At 36.1% G+C, this 24,684-nt stretch overlaps 1 protein-coding gene across 6 annotated transcripts in view; it reads left to right on the top strand.

Annotated features, from left to right (window-relative positions):
- The window catches only part of TRIM37 (tripartite motif containing 37), a 148,495-nt gene that overhangs the window by 44,126 nt on the left and 79,685 nt on the right, over positions 1 to 24,684 (top strand). For 4 of the 6 annotated variants that reach the window (XM_032616234.1, XM_032616232.1, XM_032616233.1 and 1 more), the window contains exons 4-10: positions 1,506 to 1,622; positions 3,544 to 3,631; positions 4,657 to 4,779; positions 6,426 to 6,549; positions 7,411 to 7,478; positions 18,891 to 19,015; positions 24,622 to 24,672. In XM_032616234.1, the coding sequence (XP_032472125.1) occupies positions 1,506 to 1,622; positions 3,544 to 3,631; positions 4,657 to 4,779; positions 6,426 to 6,549; positions 7,411 to 7,478; positions 18,891 to 19,015; positions 24,622 to 24,672 (696 nt within the window). The remainder of the gene's footprint in view (positions 1 to 1,505; positions 1,623 to 3,543; positions 3,632 to 4,656; positions 4,780 to 6,425; positions 6,550 to 7,410; positions 7,479 to 18,890; positions 19,016 to 24,621; positions 24,673 to 24,684) is intronic. The other 2 variants (XM_032616236.1, XM_032616237.1) reach the window with 1 other exon arrangement.

The raw sequence follows: 24,684 nt of genomic DNA, 5'->3' as shown, positions 1-24,684 counted from the left end.
ACTCATAACATTCTTTCTGCAACCTGCCACATTTCTACTCCTTGCAAATACAGTTGAAAAGAAAATAAGCAATCTATCTCGATAAAGAAATGCAGACTAGTTTACCTGACTTAGAATTATGTAGAATACATTACATTGTTTACTTTCTTTTGGAAAATCATTGTGTAACTTCTTAACTTATCTTTTATAACTAAAAAAAAAAATAAAGTTTCTGTTTAAAAAAATCCAGATAGTAATAAAAAGGTTTCTGATTCTGATACCCGACTTGATTTTTTCATGATTTAACTTTCAGAAGAAATTGTTAGTGTTAGGTTTGGGTACCTGTTCTTCTAGACATTTTTCTATGTATGTACTGATGTATACATATAAATGTTTTCTTAAAAAGCTCAAATGATATAATATTATTTTGCTTTGCTTTTTTTTTCCATGTAAAATATGGTGATGCCTTTATTGATCATATGTACATATATGTCATTTAAAATCAGTGTTTGAATAATAATCCACTGTAAGATTATACATTGATTTTTTTTTATGCTTATATTGAGAGACATATAGGTTGTTTCCATTTTCGAATATTTCAAATGATGCCAGATTGCATTGAAGGGAAAGGTTTTTTACCATTTTATGTTCCTAATAATAGATATTGAAAATGCTTCTTCCTCACATTCTTGCCAACACTGGGTATTACCAGTCATTTATTTTTTTGTCATTCTGCTAAGTGAAAAATGGTATCTCGTTTTTAATCTGCTTTTTAAAAAAATGATTGAAACTGAGCATCTATTAAAACATTTTTAGCCATTTATAATTTCTTTTTTTCTTAAACTACTTCATATCTTTTGCCCATTTTTCTTCATGTACTGTTCACTTTTTTCATACTAACTTTTAAGAAGATCAGCAGTATCAAATAGAACTTTCTGTATGATGGAAATGTTCTATAGCCTTGCTGTCAACTGTGGCAGTAGAGCACTTGAAGTAAGCCTAGTGTAACTGTGTAAAGAAATTTTCTTTTTTTTTTTAAACTAATTTGAATTTTTAATTTAAATAGTCACATATGAGTAGTGGTTGTCATTTTGGAGAGTATAGCTTTAGACTAAGGAATTAAGAATTCAGTCCGTAATCTGAATTGCTAATTTTTTATTCAGTTTTTTTTGTAAATGATACATTATTGTAAAAATAAGTTACAAACCATACTTTTCATTGTGTCTTTGTTACTATTTTGATAGTAATATGGTATGAATATGATTGTGAGCCCTATTTTGAGGAGTGTTTATTTTTTCTTGATTTATAATTTCCTTTTTTTTTCCAGCTTTGTTGAGGTATAATTGACAAAATTGTAAGGTATTTAAAGTATAAAATGTGATTGTTTGATACACATATACATTGTGAAAGGATTCCCCCCATTGAGTTAACACATTTGTCACCTCAGTATTTACCTTTGAAATGTGTTTTAGAAAATGATCTCAAATTCCTGACTGAGAGTACATGTATGTATATTTCCTCTCCAGGGCTCCACTCCAGCTACGAGAACTAGTCAACTGTCGTTGGGCAGAAGAAGTAACACAGCAGCTTGATACTCTTCAACTCTGCAGTCTCACCAAACATGAAGAAAATGAAAAGGACAAGTATGTCCTTAGTTTCTTTGTTCAAGTGTTTCATAGATTGTGCCACATAGTATTTTAATGACATTATTGAAAGTTTAAGCTTCCTAGGTGAACACTAAGACAATTTTCTTCTGGCATGGTGTGGGTGTCTCTATTTGGAAAGACCCTTCTAACTCTGACTTCTTTTATTAAAGCCTCTCATAAAGGATTAGAACTGCCACAATTTGCTAATTACTAATCTCTCTTCTTTGCTTCTTGATGCCTACTGGCCCCCCCTTGGGTTTGCTAAAGGTGCCTATATATAAGCCATTGATTAATAATGGTTCTGATAAATTTCCTATATTGTAAAAGCTATATTCTAAATTTGGTAGTGTGGAAATCATGCTAAATGAGATAGTATCTAATATGCTGTTTCTTCATGCTTTTATTAATTTCCTATTGGATATTCAGATTACTTATAAATGAGAAATACAAAATGTCGACCTATTTAGATATTTTCTGTAAGCTCAGTGTGATTTATCAGTGAAAAGCTTTTTAAAATTGCAACAGTGTGTCCCCTTTATAGGCAAGAGAAACAATTTTTTAAATTGTGGCAAAAGAAACAACATAATATTTACTGTCTTAACCATTTTTAAGTATACAGTTCAGTAGTGTTAAGTGTATGCACGTCGTTGTACAGCAAATCTCCAGAATTTTTCCATTTTGCAAATCTGAAGCTCTCAATTCATTAAACAATAATTTCCTATTTCCCACCATTTTACTTTTGTTCCTATTTTCTCCCATTCCATAGATTGCCCTTTTTCTCTGTTTATTGTGTCCTTTAATGTACAGAAGTTGTTAATTTTGGTGTAGTCCAATTTATCTATTTTTACTTTTGTTGTGTGTGCTTTTGGTGTCATTTCCAAGAAATCATTGCCAAATCCTGTATCATGAAGCTTTTCCTCTGTGTTTTCTTTTAAGAGTTTTATCATTTTAGGTCTTATGTTTAGGTCTTTGATCTATTTTAAGTTACTTTTTTAATATGGTATAAGTTAAAGGTATTTAACTACTAGGGCTGCCATAACAGAATACCACAGGCTGGGTGGCTTAAACAACAAAATTTATTTTCTCATGGTTTCGGAGGCTGGTAGTCCAAGGTCAAGGTATTGTCAGGGTTGGTATCTGGTGAGGCCTGTCTCCTTGACTAGGATATAGGTACTTCTCACTCCATCCTCACGTGGCATTTTCTCTGTGAGTGCACACTCCTGCTGTCTCATTCTCTTCTTGTAAGGACACCAGTCCTATTGGGTAGGCCTCCACCCCTGTGATTTAATTTAACCTTCATTACCTCCTTAAAGGCCCTAACTCCCAATACAATTACATTAGGGCTTCAATGTAGGAATTTGGGGGCACACAATTCAATTAATAACCATGTCCAACTTTATTCTTTTGCTTGTGGTTATTCAGTTTAAGGGAAAACTTTTTTAAATTGAATTGTTCATTTCTAGTGAGGATCTGGTATTGTGCAATTAATCACCTGTGTCTTGGTTATTGTTGACTTTGGTCACATGTAGAAAACGTGTGCATGCATACATGCTCATGTAGGCATGGACACATAATCTGATTTGCCCAAAATGTAGTAATAGGATAGAATTTATCGTCTATACAGTTTCTCAGAAATGATGTTATCTTTGTACTTTAAATAGAAACTAGTCTGCATTTTTCATGTAATTTTAAAGTCCTTATAGATGGATGAAAACTATACTTAAAAAAAAATTGTCTCTACATGTAATTGTTCAGCTTAATTCACAGAAGCCATGGAGTACATTTTATATTTCCTGAGATATAGTCATTTAAAATTGACTGACCTGTTTGCCCAAACTTAGGAATTTGTTGCAGTAACTGTGTTCCAGTTTTTAAATTTATTTAATTTATAACTGTACTTTTTTCCCATAATGTATAGATGTGAAAATCACCATGAAAAACTTAGTGTATTTTGCTGGACTTGTAAGAAGTGTATCTGCCATCAGTGTGCACTTTGGGGAGGAATGGTAAGCGGAACAAATTCAGCATATTATTTTTAATTAGAGTGTAGAAAGCACTGAAATATTTGTTTGATTTAGATAGAAAGTAATATCATTTTACTCTGTTTATAGAATGAAAATTAAATGTACCTGCTTTATAGCGGAAGGTATTGTACCTTCTCTTATTCCAGAGAAATTTCTTTTGTTGGAGATTTTGATGTATGATGTGCAACCCTTACATAAATATTTTATTTTAATTAAAAACCTGTAAAATGTCTACTCATATCAGTTGATCTGATATCCTGGCTGTGATTTCCAATTTTAGTTTCTTTAAAATGGAACAAAAACTTTATAGACATTTGTGAAACAATATGAATGCAGACATCTAGTTCTTATGATTTTTTTTTTAATCTTTCTTCCTCAAGTACCTTTCTAATTTATTCATTTGTGCTAGAGACTAGGGGTTCAGAGATGAACACGGCAGATATCAAACAACTAGTTCTGTACTTAATTACTTTTGTGATAAATACTGGGAATAAGTATACAGTGCTGATGAGAGTGAATAACCGTGGGACCTGACTCTGAGTTAAGCTCCAAAGGATTAAGTAGGAGTTAAGTGGGTGGAGAATTTGGACAGGGTGGATGAAAGAGAATTATTTTTGAATAAGATGTTTCTTTTGCAATGGGCTGTGGGAAGAGGTTTGAGGTCATGGAAGGAGGCTAGAACTGACCAAAAGAAGAGTGACAAATAAGGTTGTGTCAGGTGGTTTGGGCCATTGTTAAGGATTTTGCTTCTTTCTAATGAGTGAAAACTTCTAGATAAGTAAACATTTTGCTAAAGTCCATTATCTAAAATCTTGAAGGATTTCCTATATGGGCCAAGCGATTTTAAGCAAACTCTGGCCTGTTTTAACTAAGTGAAGGCAGCCAAAAGATAAAATTCATTTGAAATTATTTACCAGTTTATTAGTATCCATAGAGTGTTAAGGAAGGAATGTAAATGCAGATGAGATATATGGAAATGTTCAAAAACTACTCATTACTTTAAATAGCATGGTGGACATACCTTTAAACCTTTGGCGGAAATTTATGAGCAGCATGTTACTAAAGTGAATGAAGAGGTAGCCAAACTTCGTCGGCGTCTCATGGAACTGATCAGCTTAGTTCAAGAAGTGGTAAGACTGCTATTGAAAGATCATTATCCCTTTTATAGTCTATATTTTTTATAATACAAACCAATCAGATGTTGAACTCAAGATTTGAAATTTTGATAAGATATATTTATAGTTCTCACCAACTTCAAACTAGCTGAGGAATTTGCATCCAAACCCCTTGCCTGTTCTGAAGTTGGAGCCAGAGAATTGCCTCCTCTTATGCAGAAATAGCAAATCAGTGAATGAATTAAATAAGCCTGTTTGTTACATAGTCAGTAATTGACTCCTAAACAGAATCAGTATTGACTTTTACAGTCATTAAGTCATTCATTCTTTGGGAGAGTTTCTGCTACCAGGGAATGAACTATTTCTGATGTCCTGAATTAAAACTGAAGAATTCAAAGAGTAATATTTAACACTACTCTTTAGATACTGTATGGGTCAAAGAGCTCTGGTGAGCTATTTACCATTTGTAATATTATTTCTATGGGAAAATGTAATAAGCATCAAACATTTAAGTACTAAATATACTTTTGGAAAATATTTTGTTTGAAGTTACCAGAATGACAGTTATTCCTGAGGTTTGCAGACCATTCCTAACTCAAGATGTTGTCTTTATTTTACTCATGTAGGAATCAAGATCGAGATCATCATTTATAACATTCTTTATACAGAAAATAATGTTTTTGAGTTACATGTATGCTACACAAAGTCATTTTGGAATATAAACAAGTTGGATGGCTTCTATTTGGCCTTCGTTTAGTTACCTTTTTTTCTATTATTTTCTCTTGACAGCATTTTAATTTGGGCATTAGGGAGGTTGTTCTAGTTTGACATTTTCACTGCTTGTGCTTATAATAATACTAAGTATAGGAAAGATTGCTTTTTATTTTTGGTAGTATGCTATTAAAAAAACTATGTACTCTGCAATCTTTAAAAACCCTATTTTTTTCTTTGTTTCGTTCTGAAAAAAATTTAAAACTTTGTAAATTGGAATAGATGTGGTTTTTCAAATTTTTCATTTGTTTTAGAGTTTTGTGTGATGTGAACTGGCTTTAGTATAATTTTTTGGTTTTGAACAGTGGTTTCCTATATGTTTGGGGCTTTGAGTATGTGTTTTGTATGTGTTACCCAAAGCAGTTTTTTTTGTGATTACATATCTTTCTGTTTAACTGTTAAAATATTGTGTACTTTGTTATGCTTTAATTGTTTAAGAATTTTTTTCTGAGTTTCAGGAATTCAACTGACTTTAAGAATAATTGCAGTGATTGCATTAATGTCTGTTTACTTCTATTTAGAAAATTCTTCAATTAAATTTTTTTTATACATTTATTTATTTATTTTTGGCTGCGTTGGGTCTTTGTTGCTGTGCACGGGCCGTCTCGAGTTGTGGTGAGCGGCGCTCTTCGTTGCGGTGTGGGCTTCGCATTTCAGTGGCTTCTCTTGTTGTGGAGCACGGGCTCTAAGTGCGCAGGCTTCACTAGTTGTGGCTCGCGGGCTCTAGAGCACAGGCTCAGTAGTTGTGGCGCACGGGCTTAGTTGCTCTGTGGCATGTGGGATCTTCCCGGACTAGGGATCGAACCCGTGTCCCCTGCATTGGCAGGTGGATTCATAATCACTGCGCCACCAGAGGAGTCCTAAAATTTTTTTACCTGCTTATCTTCTAGGAAAGAAATGTCGAAGCTGTAAGAAGTGCAAAAGATGAGCGTGTTCGGGAAATTAGAAATGCGGTGGAGATGATGATTGCACGGTTAGACACACAGCTGAAGAATAAGCTTATAACACTGATGGGTGAGTTTTTCTATGCTGCTTGTGTACATGGTGCTTTGAACTTCCTTGAGGTTCAGTGGTTGGTGAGTTATTATAGGCTAGGAAAAGATTGCTTTAAAAAATAGAAGTTCTACCTGTTAATTGTTCCTCTGTATCAATTAACATTACACCAAATTGATACAACTTCTGGTAACTTCATGGGATATGCTTCCAGTTCTTCAGACTTTGTGATTTACAAAGTAGGTGGTCTGATTTGGCAAGCGTGCCTATCATTTTTTTGTTTTGTTTTTGTGTCATGTAAAGCAGTTTCTTTCTTCCTTCTCTATAATAATAATTTCTGTAACAATAATTCCTTTATCCTTCTGTGTTTGCAGCTTCTTTGAGACCGTTTTCCTCTCTGGACATTCTTTTTTACAGGTTCCTATTATGTTCAAAGCACATACCTCTTGCTGACATTTAATATAAACAAATGGCCCACTTAACTACATTCTTCTTTTTAGGCCGCATTTAAATTTGGGGGGAGGAATTATTTTAGAATAGTTGATTGATTAAAAATGTTAGTTTTCTATAGCTTTATATTCCTTTAGAAGAAACAATAATGTTAATTTCATTACAAAGTATACTGTCACTGTATATTTCTTAGAAGTATTTAATAGACCTGCATTGTCCTTTGTCTGTAACTGTAGTTAGGGTTGGTTCTGAAATCCTCTTGTCAAAGCTACTATAATTAAAACTCTGGAAAAAATTTTTAGGGTAGCTGTAATGAAGAAGTTTTGCTTACTTGAGATTGATTCCTTGTTATTGAACATGTTCAATGAAATTTAACTTTATTCTTGAACCATAAGAAGCCTGAGTGTTGGTCTTCTCCTGTTTTTTAAATAGGTCAGAAGACATCTCTGACACAAGAAACAGAACTTTTGGAATCCTTACTTCAGGAAGTAGAGCACCAGGTGATGAAATATTAAATGAAATGAGATAAAGTCTTTATCCTTTTTCTGTTCATGTACTTTAAAAGTTATTTTGTGTTTTGTTTTTTGACAGATTATGTAAGATCAAAAGATCTGGGGATCTGTGTGCTATAGTAGGGATTTTTATGAAATAGGAATCAGCTGATTCAAGGTTTCTCCATCATGTATGGGAACTAGATAAAATAATACTGGGCTTCCCTGGTGGCGCAGTGGTTGCGAGTTCGCCTGCCTATGCAGGGCACACGGGTTCGTGCCCCGGTCCGGGAAGATCCCACATGCCGCGGAGCGGCTCGGCCGGTGAGCCATGGCCGCTGGGCCTGCGCGTCCGGAGCCTGTGCTCCACAACGGGAGAGGTCACAACAGTGAGAGGCCCGTGAACCGCAAAAAAAAAAAAACAAAAAACTAATTTTGTTTTTGAAAAAAACAATTATTTTTACTGGGAATAATAGCCAATAGGAATCTTTAAAAGATTAAAATCTTCTGACATTGTGACTTAAGTGGTGACTTCGAGATAGAATATTATTGCCAATTACTTACACATAATGATTCTTAGGGTAAAATTAGCATTTTTATTTATTAAGGAAACTTTTATTACATACCAAATAGATAACAGGCATTGCTTTAGGTGCTTTGGAACACAACAGTGGACACAATGGCAAAATAATCCTCAAAGAGTTTATAATTTAGATTCGGGGTAGGTGGGGATAAAGTACATAGTGAATGAATAAATAAAATGTATAGTGTCACATAAATATTTGATAATTTTATCTGTCTTGAATTTGGTTTTTGGAATTCTCGAATTCCTCTCTATGCCTGATACACAGCTGTCTCATGCAGTTGTTCTCTTAATTATCATCCTGGGGATCCCCTTCATTTCTTTCTTGGGATTCAACCCAAGAATCCTGATTCCTGATTTTCATGGCTTCCATGCTCTTGATTTACACGTTTGTTTTGGTATCACACTTCCTCTGTGGCTTTCATGAAAGAGTAATCAGAATAAATTTTTTGAGACTGCATGTCTGAAAATATTTTTATTCAATCTTTACATTTGGTTGATAGTTTGGCTGGTAGAGTTCAGTACATAAGTATTTATATATTGTTTTTCTCTTCAGTATTTTTTTTTTGACCGTGCTGCATGGCTTGCGGCATCTCATTTCCCCAACCAGAGCCCTCGGTGGTGAAAGCTCGGAGTCCTAACCACTGGACTGCCAGGGAATTCCCCAGTATTCCCATTCTTAATTGTGCATGTTGTTCTCCTAGTCCAGAGATTTTATTTTATCCCTTCTGGAGAATAAACTAGCAGCCTTCTGCTGGAGTGATAGGACAAATTTAAACCAGCTATAAGTGGAGTAGGGGTGGGATCTGGGGATCTGTGCACTTTTTTTTTCTTTTTAACAGCTTTATTGAAGGATAATTGACAAAAAATAAGCTGCATGTATTTAAAGTGTATAATTTGATAAGGTTTGACAAATGTATACACCTGCGAAACCATCACCATAGTCAAAGTAGTAACTTTTTTCCTCCAGAATTTTTTGTGCCTCTTTATAAATTCTCCTGCTTCTCCCAACACTTCCCTCTCCAGGCAACCCCCATCTCCTTTCTGTCATTATAGATGATTTTGCCTTTTCTAGCATTTTATGTAATTGGAATCATACACATTATATACTTGTTTTATGTCTGACTTCCTTTACTTAGCAGAATTATTTTGCAGTTCATTCATATATCAATAGTTGTTTCCTTTTTAATTGCTGAGTAGTATTTCATTGTATATATATACAATTTGTTTTTCCATTCAACTGTTTATGGTCATTTGGTTTGCTTTCTGGTTTTGGGTTTTACAAATAAAGTGGCAGTGAACATTCATTTACAAATCTATAGATGGACATATATTTCCTTTTCTCTTGGGTCCTCCTAAGATAGAGTGGTAGATACATGATTAGGTTTTCAATAAATGCTGTCTGTTTTCCCAAAGAGATTGTACCATTTATATTTCCATCAGTAGTCTTTGAGAGTGCCAGTTCCTCCGCATCCTTGCTAACACTTGATATAGTCAATCTTTAATTTTAGCTGTTCTCATAGGAGTGTAATAATATTTCATTATAGTTTTAATTTGCATTTGCCTTATACCTAATGATCCTAAGCATCCTTTCTTGAACTTATTTGCCATCCATATTTCTTCTTTGTTGAGGTGTCTGTTCAGATCTTCTTCTTTGTTGTTTGAAGTTCAGATCTTTTGCCCATCATTTTACTGACTTGTTTGTTTTCTTACTGAGTTTTGAGAGTTCTTTATAGATAAACTGGATAGAAGTCCTTTATTAGATATGTACTTTGCAAAGATTTTCTTCAAGTCTATGGCTTGTCTTTTCATTCTCTTGAAAGTGTCTTTTAAAGGGAAGTTTTAAAATTTTGATGAAGTGTAAGTTACCAATTTGTTCTTTTGCTGTCATAGCTAAGAAATCTTTACCTAACCCAAGGTGACAAAGATTTTCTCCTGTGTTTTCTTCTAGAAGTTTTGTAGTGTTAGGTTTTATATTTAGGCATATGATCCATTTTTTAAAAAATTTTATTTATTTAGCTGCACCAGGTCTTAGTTGCAGTATTCAGGATATTTTAGTTGTGGCATGAAGGATCTAGTTCCCTGACCAGGGATCGAACCCAGGCTCCCTGCATTGGGAGTGTGGAGTCTTAACCACTGGACCGCCAGGGAAGTCCTTGGTCCATATTTGTATGTGAGGTATGGATCCAAGGTAGTCTTTTTGTTTTTGTTTTTTATATATGGCTATCCAGTTTTTCCAGCACCATTTGTTGAAGACTAGCCTTTCTTCACTGAATTGCCTTTGCATCTTTTTCAAAACTTAGTCCATATACACATTGTCTATTGATTTATTTTATGTCACTACTGCACTGTTTTGATCATTGTTGCTTTATAATAAAAGGCAGTGTTAGCTCTCCAACTTTGCTCTTCCTTTTTTTTTTTTTAGAGTTGTTTTTTGTTATTCCAGATCCTTTGCATCTTCATCTGAACTTTAGAATCAGCTTATTAATTTCTGCCAAAAAAAGTTTTGGGGTTTTGATTAGAATTACATTGTATCTATAGATCAATTTAGGGAGATGTGACATTTTAGCAATACTGAGTCTTCATTTCATGAAGAAGACTTTATTTCAGCAGTGTTTTGTAGCTTTCAAGGTACAAGTTTTTCACATCTATTGTCAGATTTATTCAGTATTTCAGAATTTTTGATATGATAAAGGATGTTTTTAAAAAATTCCAATTTCTGACTTGTATCTATACAATTGATTTTTGTATATTGATCTTGTATCCTGTGATTTTGCTAAATTCATTTATTAGTTCTAGTGGCTATCTTGCAGATTCATTGGATTGCCTGCAGATAGTCATGTCATCTCTGAATAAAGACAGATTTCCTTCCTTCCTTCCTTCTTTCCTTCCTTCCTTCCTCCCTTCCTCCCTCCCTCCCTCCCTCCCTCCCTCCCTCCCTCCCTCCTTCCCTACCTCTCCCTTTCCCCCCTTCCCCCTTACTTTCCTGTCTTTCTGTATTTCTATTTATTTATTTACTTGGCTGCTAGGTCTTAGTTGCGGCACATGGGATCTTCAGTTGCAGCATGTGAACTCTTAGTTGCGGCATGTGGGATTTAGTTCCCTGACCAGGGATTGAACCCGGGCTTCCTGCATTTGGAGCGCGGAGTCTTAGCCAGTGGACCACGATGGAAGTCCAAGACAGATTTTTTTCTGATCTGGCTGCCTTTTATTTCTTGTTAGGTGTTACTGCCCAGAACTTCTCGAATAGTGTTGATTCAAGTATGATGTTAACTGTGGGTTTATTGTAGATGTCCTTCATCAGGTTTAGGAATTCGTTTCTCTTCCATTTGATGAGAGTTTTCATTAGGATTGAATGTTGGATTTTGTCAAATTCTTTTTCTGCATATATTGAGATGATCGTATGGTTTTTCTTTTTAGTTCTTAAAATAGATGAACATTTAAGAAAAATATTAAACCAACTTTTATCCTGGGATAAAAACCCTAAGTTGATTGATGTATTGTCCTTTTAATATATTACTGGATTTGATTAACTAAAATTTTGTTTAAGATTTTTGCACTTCTGTGCATGAAGGATATTAGACTGTAGTTTTCTTTTCTTAAAGAACTATTATCTGGCTTTGTTATCAAAGTAATGCTGGCCTTAAAGAATGAGCTTTAAATTATGCCCTCTTCAGTATTTTGGAAGAAGTTGTGTAGAACTGATAACGTTTCTTCCTTAGTTGTTTGATAGAATACACCAATGAAGCCATTTGGGCCTTGTTTTCTTTGTGGAAAGAAAGAAGGAAAACAAAAAGTTTTCAGTTTCTTTAATAGATACAGGACAGTTCTTGGGACTTCCCTGTTAGTCCAGTGGTTAAGACTCTATGCTTCCTCTGCAGAGGGCACAGGTTCATTCCCTGATCAGGGGACTGAGATCTTACATGCTGTGCAGTACAACCAAAAAAAAAAAAAAAATTTAGATATAGGGCAGTTCATATTGCCTACTACTTCTTTTTTTCATTCATTCATTCATTCATTTATTTTTGGCTGCATTGGGTCTTCGTTGCTGCGTGCGGGCTTTCTCTAGTTGTGGCGAGCGGGGGCTACTCTTTGTTGTGGTGTGAGGGCTTCCCATTGCGGTGGCTTCTCTTGTTGCAGAGCACGGGCTCTAGGCGCACGAGCTTCAGTAGTTGTGGCTCTCTGGCTGTAGAGTCCAGGCTCAGTAGTTGCGGCACAGGAGCTTAGTTGCTCCGCGGCATGTGGGATCTTCCCGGACCAGGGCTCGAACCCGTGTCCTCTGCATTGGCAGGCAGATTCTTAACCACTGTGCCACCAGGGACGTCCCTGCCTACTTCTTCTTGAGTGAGCTTTGGTAGTTTGTGTCTTTCAAGTAATTATTCCATTTTATTTGAATTTGCTAAATTTATTGGCATAAAATTAATAATATTCCCTTATTATCCTTTTAATATCTGTAGAATGAAATGTCACTTCTCTCTTGACATTGGTAATTTGTATCTTCTATCTTTTTTCCCGATCAGTCTGGCTAGAGAATATTGATTTTTGTTGATCTTCTCAACTAGGTTTTGGTTTTGGTTTTGGTTTTTTCTGTTGTTTTTCTTTCTTTTTTATTGAGTTTTATTTTGATTTAACTATTTTCTTTCTTTTGCTTAGCTTGAGTTTCATTTGCTCTTTTTTTCCTAAAATCTTAGGGTGGAAGCTGGGGTTATTGATTTGAGACCTTTCTGTTTGAAATACATTCTTATATCCCCTGTGACTTCTTTGACTCAAGTAGTTTCCAAATATTTGGGGATTTTTCTGATAGTTTATAATGTCAGGTCAAGTTGGTTGATGATGATGTTCAAGTCTACTATATCCTTGCGAGTTTTCTGTCTCCTTGTTTTATCAATTATTGAGAGAGGGGTATTGAAATTTTCAGCAATAATTATGGATTTGTCTGTTTCTTGCAGTTCTTTCGGTTTTTGCTTCATATATTTTGGGTTTTGTTTGTTTGGTTTTTGTTTTTTAAAAAATATTTATTTATTTATTTGGCTGAGCCAGGTCTTAGTTGTGGCACATGGGATCTTTTAGTTGCAGCATGCAAGATCTAGTTCCCTGACCAGGCATCAAATCCAGGCCCCCTGCGTTGGGAGTGTGGAGTCTTAACCACTGAACCACCAGGGAAGTCCCCAATTTCATAAATTTTGAAGCCATACTAGTAGGGGCATAAACATCTAGGACTCTTGTATTCTCTTTTTTTTTAACTTTCTTTTTTAAAATTTATTTATTTTACTTACTTATTTTTGGCTGCACTGGATTGTTGTTGCGCGTGGGCTTTCTCTTCTTGTGGCGAGTGGGGGCTACTCTTCGTTGCGGTGGGCGTGCTTCTCATTGCGTTGGCTTCTCTTGTTGTGGAGCATGGGCTCTAGGCGTGCGGGCTTCAGTAGTTGTGGCACGAGGGTTCAGTAGTTGTGGTACACGGGCTTAGTTGCTCCACAGTATGTGGGATCTTCCCTGACCAGGGCTGAAACCCATGTCCCCTGCGTTGGCAAGCGGATTCTTTTTTCTTTTTTCCCCCCCGGTACGCGGGCCTCCCATTGTTGTGGCCTCTCCTGTTACGGAGCACAGGATACGGACACGCAGGCTCAGCGGCCATGGCTCACGGGCCCAGCTGCTCCGCGGCATGTGGGATCTTCCCGGACCGGGGCACGAACCTGTGTCCCCTGCATTGGCAGGCGGACTCTCAACCACTGCGCCACCAGGGACGCCCGCAAGCAGATTCTTAACCACTGTGCTACCAGGAAAGTCCAAGGACTGTTATATTCTCTTGATGAATTGTTTCCCTTATCAGTTTGAAAGACCTGTTTGCTTTGAAATCTAGTTTATTTGATGTCAAAAAGCCATTTTAGCTTTCTTTTAACTAGTATTACTATGTCGTATCTTACTCTGTCATTTTATTTTTAATGTATTTTTTCCTAAATATTTAAAGTGTGTGTGTCTTGTAGGCAGCATACAATTGGCTCTAGTTTTTTTAATTCAGTCTGACAGTCTTTGACTTTTAACTGGGATGTTTAGTGTGCTCACTTATAGGGTGAAGTTTGAGTCTAATATCTTGCTGTTTGTTCCACCTGCTCTTTGTTCCTTTTTTTTTTTTTTTTTGGTTATTTTTAGGTTGAGTATTTTTTTGGATTTTGTGTATTGTCATTAGTGGATGACACTGACATCAGTAATAAAAATAAATGTAAATGGATTAAGTCGAAGTTCTAAAAATCCCATGGTGAACTTCTTAAGACAGATCTAGAGAATGATGAGAAATTTAAAGTGAAAATATTACGAGTGATAAAAAGGGAACAGTCTACCTTAGGAAGATAGGACAGTTATGATTTTGTGTTCCAGAAACATAAATTCATTATATATAATGCAGATGCTGACAGAATTATAAGATTTTCATAAAATTACTATCTGTAGTGAGTGATTAAAAATAAATTATTTTATTTTATTTAAATCTGATAAACTAATAGTTCCAACTAACAAAAGATTGTAAGAATAGAAGATCCTTGAAAAAGAAAATTGAGAGCTTTATTTAAAAGGTATATGTGGAATTCTGAATCCCAAACTGAAGAATATATATTCTTTTTAAATCCACATGGAACAGTTTCAACATTTTGTCACATACTAAGGTATATAGAATTCTGAAGAAATTTAATAAATTTATATAAACAACATGTTCTGTGACCACAGTATAATTAAGATAGAGATCAAAAACACAGTTTAAAAATTTACATATATGTACGTAAGTACGCATTTAAATATATGTTATGGCTTCCCTGGTGGCGCAGTGGTTGAGGGTCTGCCTGCAGATGCAGGGGACGTGGGTTCGTGCCCCGGTCCGGGAAGATCCCATATGCCGCGGAGCGGCTGGGCCCGTGAGCCATGGCCGCTAAGCCTGCGCGTCCAGAGCCTGTGCTCCACAATGGGAGAGGCCACAACAGTGAGAGGCCCGCGTACCTCAAAAAAAAAAAAAAAAAATTAAATATATGTTAAATATCTACATAGTTCTTAAGTGAAGGAGGACATTGCCATTGGAATGATAAATTATTAAAATAGATGTAGCTAAAGGATATTTAGAAGGAAACTTTTAGTCTGAAATGAAGTTTAAGAAATTATGAATAAGTGAAAAAAGACAGAAAAAAGGACAATGGTATAGAAGCATAAAATGGAAGGAAATCACAGAGGCAGTGATGAAATAACAAGAGAGTGCCATGAAATAGTTGAGAGGATCAACATACCCAGTATTGGATCTTTGAATAAATTAATTTAATAGAAGATACTCTGACAAGGTTGATTAGGAAAAATGAAGAAAATGTCCAACAGTATATGGGGAAGAAAAATGGGACATGACTACAAATACAGTAGAAATTTAAATAATAAAAATATTTTACAAAGTAAGTATGGATATAGCATTTACTATATACCAGGCACTATTCTATGTGCTTTACAAAAATGAGCAACTTTATTCAGGTAGAATCTACATGAAGAAGATAGTTTTCCAGGAAATTGTAATTACCAAAAATGACTTAAGAAAGAGTATAATTTAAACTAAGAAACATTACATAAATTATATTGGAAGTATATAGTCAAAAGACATCAAAAAACATCAGATCCAGACTAATGGAAAAATTTTACCAGATCTTTAAATATCTGTTATCTATCATAAACACTTTTTTTCCTAAAAGAATACAAAATGTACCAAAGCTAACATCTCAGTCTTTGAGATTGATGTAATGTTAATAACGAGTCAGCATAAGAACACTGTAAGAAAACGAAATTAAAGCCCAACTTTATTATAAACATAAATACCATAATCTTAAAATACTGACAAATCAAAATTAGTAGGATACTTACTAAAACAAAACAAGAAAGCAAGACTTGGTAGGGTTAATCAAAGGAATGAAAGGAATGTTTCATTATCAGAAAAATCTCTTGATTGTAACTCAAGAGTTTAAAGGGCAAAAGTACATGAACATATAAGTAGAAATGAATAGAATAATATTAATTTTTAAAATAACATTCAATTATATTTGATCCTCATTCATGGCCAAATTATTCAGCAAACTAAGAGTAAAAGGAACTACCTTAACTTTATTAAAGGTATCTATTTAAAAGTCTACCTTTGGAGGAAATAAGGTCAAGGAGGGATACACATAGTATGCATTCAATAAATATTTGAATGAAAGCTATAAATCTTGGTATTTATATGATACCAGTTATGTTATATCGTTATTCTTGGTGAGCTATAAGCAACTATCTTTTAAAAGACATAAACCCAGTTGTAGTGGGTTTTATGAATATCATTTGTATGGCACTTGATAATGTATTAGTTTGTTAGGGCTTCCGTAACAAAACACCACAGGCTAAGAGGCTTAAACAACAGAAATTTATTTTCTCAATGTTCTGGAGGCTGGTAGTCCAAGATCAAGGTACTGGCAGTTTGGTTTTTCCTGAGACCTCTCTCTCCGGCTGCAGATGGCTGCCTTCTCGTTTTGTCCTCTGAAGGGCTTATCTCCAAATATAGTTACACTATGAGGTACTGGTGGTTGGGACTGGAACAAATGAGTTTGGGGTAGGGACACGATTCAGCCCATAGCAGTTTACAAAGCTGTCTCACATACAGCTTCATGCTTGATCTAACAAACCAGCAAAGCAAGCAGCGGTAGATATTATTCCAGTTTTACACATTAACAGACTCTGAGCCACATAATTGGTGTGTGGCAGGACTAGGACTTCAAACTGGTTGTCTTGAGTACAAAATCAGTAGTCTTTTAACTACCATGCTTATTTTGCTAAAGTTGGATTTCTCACTTTTTACCTTTGGTATAACTTAATGTTTCCTAGATTGATAGAGGTTAAGACTTTTTTCTGTGTGTTAGGTCGTAACATTTCTCTGTTCCCTGGAGTGCAATTTGAGAAATCCTTGTTTGAAGGTCGTTGACTTTTAGGGGTTTGTTCATTTATATACATAATGGCTTCACTGTACCAGTCTAAAATACATTTGTAGTTGCTTAGAATTGGATTTATGCTAATATACAATGAGAGAAAAATACATTAAAATCAGATACATTTACTCAATAACTTTACTGTTATAATGGAAATTAATAAACCTAGATTCTTAACTTTCAAACCCACTTTGAAAGAAGCTATTGTGTTGGCCAAAAAGTGCCTTCGGTTTTTAAGTAAAAATAAAAGACACATTTTTCATTTTCACCTAGAACTTTATTGAACAACGTACTCACCCTTTTGTTCCACTACCTTCTGCCATTTTTCAGACAACTTCATAATTCCGTCTTCTGAAAACTTTTTATCTTTTTGAGCAAAGAACTGTTCCAGGTACCTTTTGCAGTTTTCCAGGGAATTGAAATTTTTTCCATTAAAAGAATTTTGTAAAGACCTAAATACGTGGAAATCTGAAGGTGCAGTGTCTGTTGAATACAGCAGATGAATCAGAACGTCCCAGCCAAGCTGTAACAGTTTTTGCCTGGTCATCAAAGAAACATGCGGACTTGCGTTGTCCTGATGGAATATTATGCGTTTTCTGTTGACGCTTTTTGTCGAGTGCTGCTTTCAGTTGGTCTGATTGGGAGCAGTACTTGTTGGAATTGATTGTTTGGTTTTCCGGAAGGAGCTCATAATAGAGGACTCCCTGCCAGTCCCACCATATACACAGCATCACCTTCTTTGGATGAAGACCGGCCTTTGGTGTGGTTGGTGGTGGTTCATTTTGCTCGCCCCATGATCTGTTCTGGTCCACGTTATTGTTCAGTATCCACTTTTCATCGCCTGTCATAACTTGTTTTTTTGTTTTGTTTTGTTTGTGTTTTTGCGGTACACAGGCCTCTCACTGTTGTGGCCTCTCCCGTTGTGGAGCACAGGCTCCGGACGCGCAGGCTTAGCGGCCATGGCTCACGGGCCCAGCCGCTCCGCGGCATGTGGGATCTTCCCGGACCGGGGCACGAACCCGTGTCCCCTGCATCGGCAGGCGGACTCAACCACTGCGCCACCAGGGAAGCCCTGTCATAACTTGTTTTAAAAACGGAATATTAAAAAAAAAAAAAAAAAAAAAAAAAACGGAATATTTTCATTACGTTTAAGTAGAGAATCGCGTGCGGAAATACGGTCAAGGTTTTTTTCACTTACGTGGAACCCAAACATCAAAGCAATGAACGTAACCAAGCTGTTGCAAAGGATTTTCAACACTTGATTTGGATATTTTGAGTATGTCGGCCATCTCCCGCATGGTATAACGTCAGTTGTTCTCAATTAATGTCTCAATTTGACTGCTATCAACTTCAACTTGTCTACCTGACTGTGGAGCATTGTCCAGCGAGAAATCTCTAGCACGAAACTTTGCAAAACACTTTTGACATGTTCAATCAGTCACAACACCTTCTCCATTTGCTGCACAAATCTTTTTTTTTCATTTTGGTTGCGTTTTTACCTTTCTTGAAATAATAAAGCATAATATGCCGAAAATGTTGCTTTTTTTCTTCCATCTTCAGTGTTAAAATGGCTACACAAAAATTCACCAATTTTGAGAAGTCTTTCTTTAAATGCACCCTAATATGACAGCTGTCATATACAATCTAACAAAACTTTTGAATGAAGTTAAAGACAACCAAGTGCTACTACAGCCAGCTTACAGAAAAAACCGAACAAAACTTTTAGCCAACCCAATATTTTTCTTTATCTCAGTTTTTTCAGTATATAACAAGAATACTTTCCATTTTCCTTCTTTATTAAGGATTTTGGGGGTGCCAATGCATAGTAATTTTTTTATTCAGACAGTTCTTTTCCTCAAACAGTTGCGATCTTGTAGTAAGAGTGAGTTGATATCTAAGAGCTCAGAGATCCTCATGATGTTTCAGCAAGTTCATCGAAAGCCCATGGCGTCCTTTGTTACCACTCCAGTTCCACCAGACTTTACCAGGTATGACACATTTTCTTTTTACTTTATTTTCTTTTGAAGTTTATGTGCAAATGCATATACCTGTTTCAAAAGAAAGCTATTGCTAACAACTAGAACTCAGGTAGTTCTCCCTGACCAATAAGGTAAGTCTTCATTTCTTTGTGAATTAACAAGCCAGATACAATATTTATATTTTATTCAAGCACTGAATATTAATAAAAGGGCTGAGTATTTGCTCTTGTTAAATAGATTTGAGTCAACTAAGGATATTCATTAATAGTCCAAGGCTGCCTCTTTGATAGTGTGGTAAGCCATTTCAGTTTTGAAGATACCTTTTCTGAATTACTCTATCCGTCATCAGTGGAATGAAACGAGTTTTGATATAAATACCATATATGAAGATAAGGGTTTTACAATTCAGAATAGGGTACATGGATCTCCTGTATCAGAGCCAGCAGGAGTGTTGTTCCAAAATGAAAATTCTCAGGCCTGTTCCCTGACAGTCTTTGGAGGTGGTATCTAGAAAATGAATCTTGAGCACCTCAAGTAACTCTGCAGTAGAGTTTGGGTACCATTGATAGAGGTAAACTCCTATACTGATACTACTTGCAACAGGTTATCAGGCAAGCAACTCTGCTTGACTTCTTTTTTTAAAAAAAATATTTATTTATTTATTTGACTGCGCCAGGTCTTAGTTGCCGCACGTGGGATCTTCGTTGTGGCATGTGGGATCTTCAGTTGCAGCATGTGGGGTCTAGTTCCCTGACCAGGGAACAAACCTGGACACCCTGCATTGGGAGTGAGGAGTCTTAGCCATTGGACCACCAGGGAAGTCCCTCTGCTTGACTTCTTGAGTGTCAGTCTCTGTCACATCCAGTGATTATTTTGATTTCTTTTTTTTTAAAATTTATTTATTATTACTATTTTTGGGGGCTGTGTTGGGTCTTCCTTGCTGCGTGCGGGCTTTCTCTAATTGCAGCGAGCGGGGACTACTCTTCGTTGTAGTGCGTGGGCTTCTCATTGTGGTAAGCTTCTCTTGTGGAGCTTGGGCTCTAGGTGTGCGGGCTTCAGTTGTCATGGCACGCGGGCTCAGTAGTTGTGGCTCATGGGCTCTAGAACGCAGGCTCAGTAATTGTGGTGCACGGGCTTAGTTGCTCCACGGCATGTGGGATCTTCCCAGACCAGGGCTCAAATCATGTCCCCTGCATTGGCAGGCCGATTCTTAACCACTGCGCCACCAGGGAAGTCCCTATTTGGATTTCTTTTTCCTTTCTAATTGCACAAGGGACTCAGAGCCCCAATAATACCTTCCTTTCACTACCTTCTTTTTTGGGTATAGATGGAAGGGACGGAAACTGGGGTTGGGATGGGGGAGGTAGGAGGCACATCAATAAAGAAAAAACCACCAAAAAATAAAACTCTGATAATTAAGGAGATTTCCCTGGGAAAGGGTCACCTTAGGGCCCTCTCCCTCTCTAGTAAACCTTACTGTCTTATTGGAAAACTTGCCTTATAACTTAACTGTAATTTTTACTAGAAACTTAGTTTATGATTTGCAGTGTAGAGGAAGCAGGTGTTCCATCTGTTGATTCATTGATCAGCAAAGAAAAGAGGCCAAATAAGAAAGGCTAGGGGCTTCCCTGGTGGTGCAGTGGTTAAGAATCTGCCTGCCAGTGCAGAGGACACGGGTTCGAGCCCTGGTCCGGGAAGATCCCACGTGCCGCGGAGCAACTAAGCCTGTGCACCACAACCACTGAGCTTGGGAGCCACAACTACTGAAGCCCGTGCACCTAGAGCCCACGCTCCACAACAGGAGAAGCCACTGCAATGAGAAGACTGTGTACCGCAATGAAGAGTAGCCCCCGCTTGTGGCAACTAGAGAAAGCCTGCGTGAAGTAAGGAAGACCCAATGCAGTCTTTTTTTATTTATTATTAAATAAATAAAAACATACATACATACATACATATGTAAAAAGAAGAAAGAAAGGCTAGCATTTATGGACATTAAGTTACAGACCAAAGTTTAGATGTTCAAAGCAGTGGTGATTGTTTCTAAGCTTTGAGATCATGGAACTGAGTACCTTATATTCCATTGGTTGATGATTTGTGATAGAGCCACAATGGTGAATAAAAGGTCATTAAACAAAGTAATGTTATTTATTAAAGGTCATCTATGTGCTCAGCACTGTTGTAAGTCCTGCATAGGAGCCATGGAAGAGGAAGTAATCTTACTGGATATATATTCCACATGAAATGGTAGATAATTGTATATTAAAATTGAATTTGTTACTTAGTTACATCAGAAATTCTGAGAAGTCAGGGTGGACTGCTGTGGTAAAGACGACTTCATAGCCTAGAAAGGAATTATGGAAGACCTTGAAAGATACTTAGAATTTCATTAGGCAGATGAGAATAGGATATGTATACAAGAACAAAAATATGGGGATGTGATAAGAGCTGCTATATTTGGAAGTCAGCAGAGAAATCATTTCAACCAGAATTTGAAGGGCTGTATTGTTGGGGCATTTAAGTCTCTCAGGGAGGACTTAAATAGCAGAAAAGTACAGTTCTCAGTCCATAAAGAGTTTTGGTTTCTGGGAGAGTGGTCAAGTTGGGATGGAAAACCAGTTTTTATGTAGCTGACCAGTCTGTTTTCTCAAGGGAACAACGGATACTTATCCTGTTTTTCTTCTATTCATCCCTTAAGTCATGATGAAGTCTCTGGTCTAAAGATTTGCAAATCAGTATTTTTCAGAATAGTGGGCTAGAGATGTTTTGAGGCTAGCCTCTCCATATTCCGTGAAGCTTCACTGACATCATCGTGAGATGAATCCAGTCATCATAAAGACCAGAGTAGAAGAGGTATAGAAATAAAAGTTTGAGAACATAAAGCTGTGCCTTATTTGCAGACACAGAGTGGTAACACCAGTATGATTATAGATAACCTCTGAACAAGTGAGCATAATGTGGAGATGTTAATAAATACTTAAGGATGGTAGAATTGATAGAAGTAGGTGGCTTGGTGGTCTTTGTGGCTTTGTGTATATATGTAAAGAATGCAAAAGAAATTTTGAGTAAATACTTCTACCAAATTACAAGAATTTTCCAGCAAATATTTGTAAATATCCATTCATTCAGTGAATATTTGAATGCCAGCTATGTACCAGGCACGTGCCAGGTACAAGTAGAGAGCACAATAGAGAGTTCTTCTTTCCTCATATTATGATTTAGTGAAAAAGATAGGTGATTGAAGCAGTAATAAAATAAAATGTGATGACTGGTGATAGGGGAAGTATATGTATCCTGTTTTAATGTTTCCCCATAGCACTAATTTATTATAATGTTATTTGTATCTGAAAAGTTTTGGCTAAAAAATTATACATATGTAGGAGTATGTCATAGTAGGATTGATAATTGTTTTCTGTGCTCTGAATGTTAACATTTATTCTCAGCAAGTGAGAGCCATACTGTACCCTCTTGGTTAGTAAGCTTTAGCTACCTGTATGCTTTAACTTGTAAGCTTTCTATCTCGCTGTTCTAAGTTAAACATGTCCTCTTCATCTTCTGTTTATTTTGTGTCTTGGTGAGCTCTTTGACCCCCAAGAGCTGATTAAAAATAGGACAGTGATATTCTGGTCTTAGAACAAAAACAATAACAAAGGAAATATATCACACCGAGTATTAAGGACATGGTAGAAGAAACAGTATGAAGATCAGCAGGCAACTGGGGATTGCCTGCATAATGTCTATAGACATTTTGAAAGATGTTTAGTGGGAGAACTGAACGACGTTTGTGCAGTTGGAAGTTGCACAAAATTATAGCCAAAAGCATATTATAACTTGACCAAATTTGAAGACTATCCTGGAGAGATTCCTTGGAGCTCTGATTAGGTTTTTGGTTCCAGGAAGGCTTCCCAGGCATTAATTGCATTGGTTCTGATAATTGGAGTTTTGTGTATATTGAATGCTAAGAGAGCATATCAGTGGGGAGAAGTTAGAGCAGACCTCCAAAGGTATGTGACTTCTAATTTGTTATCTGAAGGAATTGTAAGGATTAACCAGACAAAAGGATCTAAGAATGAGGAATGTGAGAAAGGGTAACTACTGCCTAGGGCTATGGTTAGGGGTGCTTGACAATTGGATAATAGCTCTACAGTTAACAGTTGCAAGGCAAACCACATCTACTTGTGAAAAAGATGTGAGCTGTTTAGCTACATATACTTAACCATAAAATAAGACTGATGTATTTTTAATAATGTATACTATATTTTCACTGGCAAACCACTAATTTCTCAGGTACTGTCACAGTGTGAAAATGCTTTAGATGCATTTTATGTCTTATTTTGGTAATAACACATTTTCATGAATTGAACTTTAGAAAATATAGCTGAATATGTGGTGAAATGGCTTGCAGTTTATCTTTTTGGTAAATTTATAATTTTATATATTAAATATATTACACTGTATTACAACACTATGTATGATAAGTGTCTTTATCATAAATGTTTTACTATCTCTGACTTTTGAGGTGTTCTAATGACAGTGCTAGAGACTATTAGCGTGCTGTGGGTGTAGTTTAGTTCTCTTTGAAGATGTAGTTTAGTTCTATGGATGTAGTTTAGTTCTCTTTGGAGAAGACTGTATGGAACTAAAGTTCCCTAGGTAATCTTGCCTTGCCATGAAACTGTTAATGTGCTTATCCTGCTTGACCCCATGTGATTATGTATTCTTATCCTATAAAATTGTATAGATTTATTTGCTAGTAAATAGTCTCAAAGTATTTAGGGTCTGTCAATATTCCTCATAATTTGTTCCGAAGAAGGAAGTTTGGGGATTTATTGTAATATCTTATCCTTTTGTTGTTTCTTTTGATTTTTTAAAATAGTTTATATGTTTTCTATTTCAGGTGTCCAGCCTAAGCACCTAATTTCTTTCTTTTCCCATTTCCATATTAGTTTTTAAATATCTCTTATAGTTATTTTAATACTTAATCATATATTGCCTTTTTTTAAAAAAGCTATATTATAAAGTATTTGTTGAGTCTCCAATTTAATTGCAAACCTTTGATGTCAGCTTTTGATGGTTTTATGAACTCATTTGATTTAATGTTTAATAAAGTTTTAAAAATATTTCTTAAGGCCTTATTTTAGTTTAATAAAATTTGTAAGATGTTAGAGACTTAACTTTGTTTCTTTTTTTTAAATTAAGATTTATTTATTTTGGGGGGCTGCCTTGGGTCTTCATTGCTGAATGAGGGCTTTCTCTAGTTGTGGCAAGTGGGGGCTACTCTTCGTTGCGGTAGCGGGCTTCTCGTTGCGGAGCATGGGCTCTAGGAGCGCGGGCTTCAGTAGTTGCAGCACGTGGGCTTCAGTAGTTGCGGTGCGTGGGCTCAGTAGTTGCTGCGCAGGCTCTAGGGCACGCGGGCTTCAGTAGTTGTGTCTCATAGGCTTAGTTGCTCCCTGGCATGTGGGATCTTCCCCGACCAGGGATCGAACCCGTGTCTCTTGCATTGGGAGGCAGATTGTTAACCACTGCACCACCAGGGAAGTCTGACTTTGTTTCTTAATTAAATGAAATGTTAAACTTGTATAAGCCAAATAATTTTTTTCTCTTTTGTTTCTTTTTAGTGAATTGGTACCATCTTATGATTCAGCTACTTTTGTTCTAGAGAATTTCAGGTAAGAGTTTTT

The sequence above is a fragment of the Phocoena sinus genome, chromosome 20 (genome assembly GCF_008692025.1).
Source record: "Phocoena sinus isolate mPhoSin1 chromosome 20, mPhoSin1.pri, whole genome shotgun sequence".
NCBI lineage: Eukaryota > Metazoa > Chordata > Mammalia > Artiodactyla > Phocoenidae > Phocoena > Phocoena sinus.
Note: the sequence above shows the minus strand (reverse complement) of the source record. Positions and strands in the feature narration are given on the sequence as shown.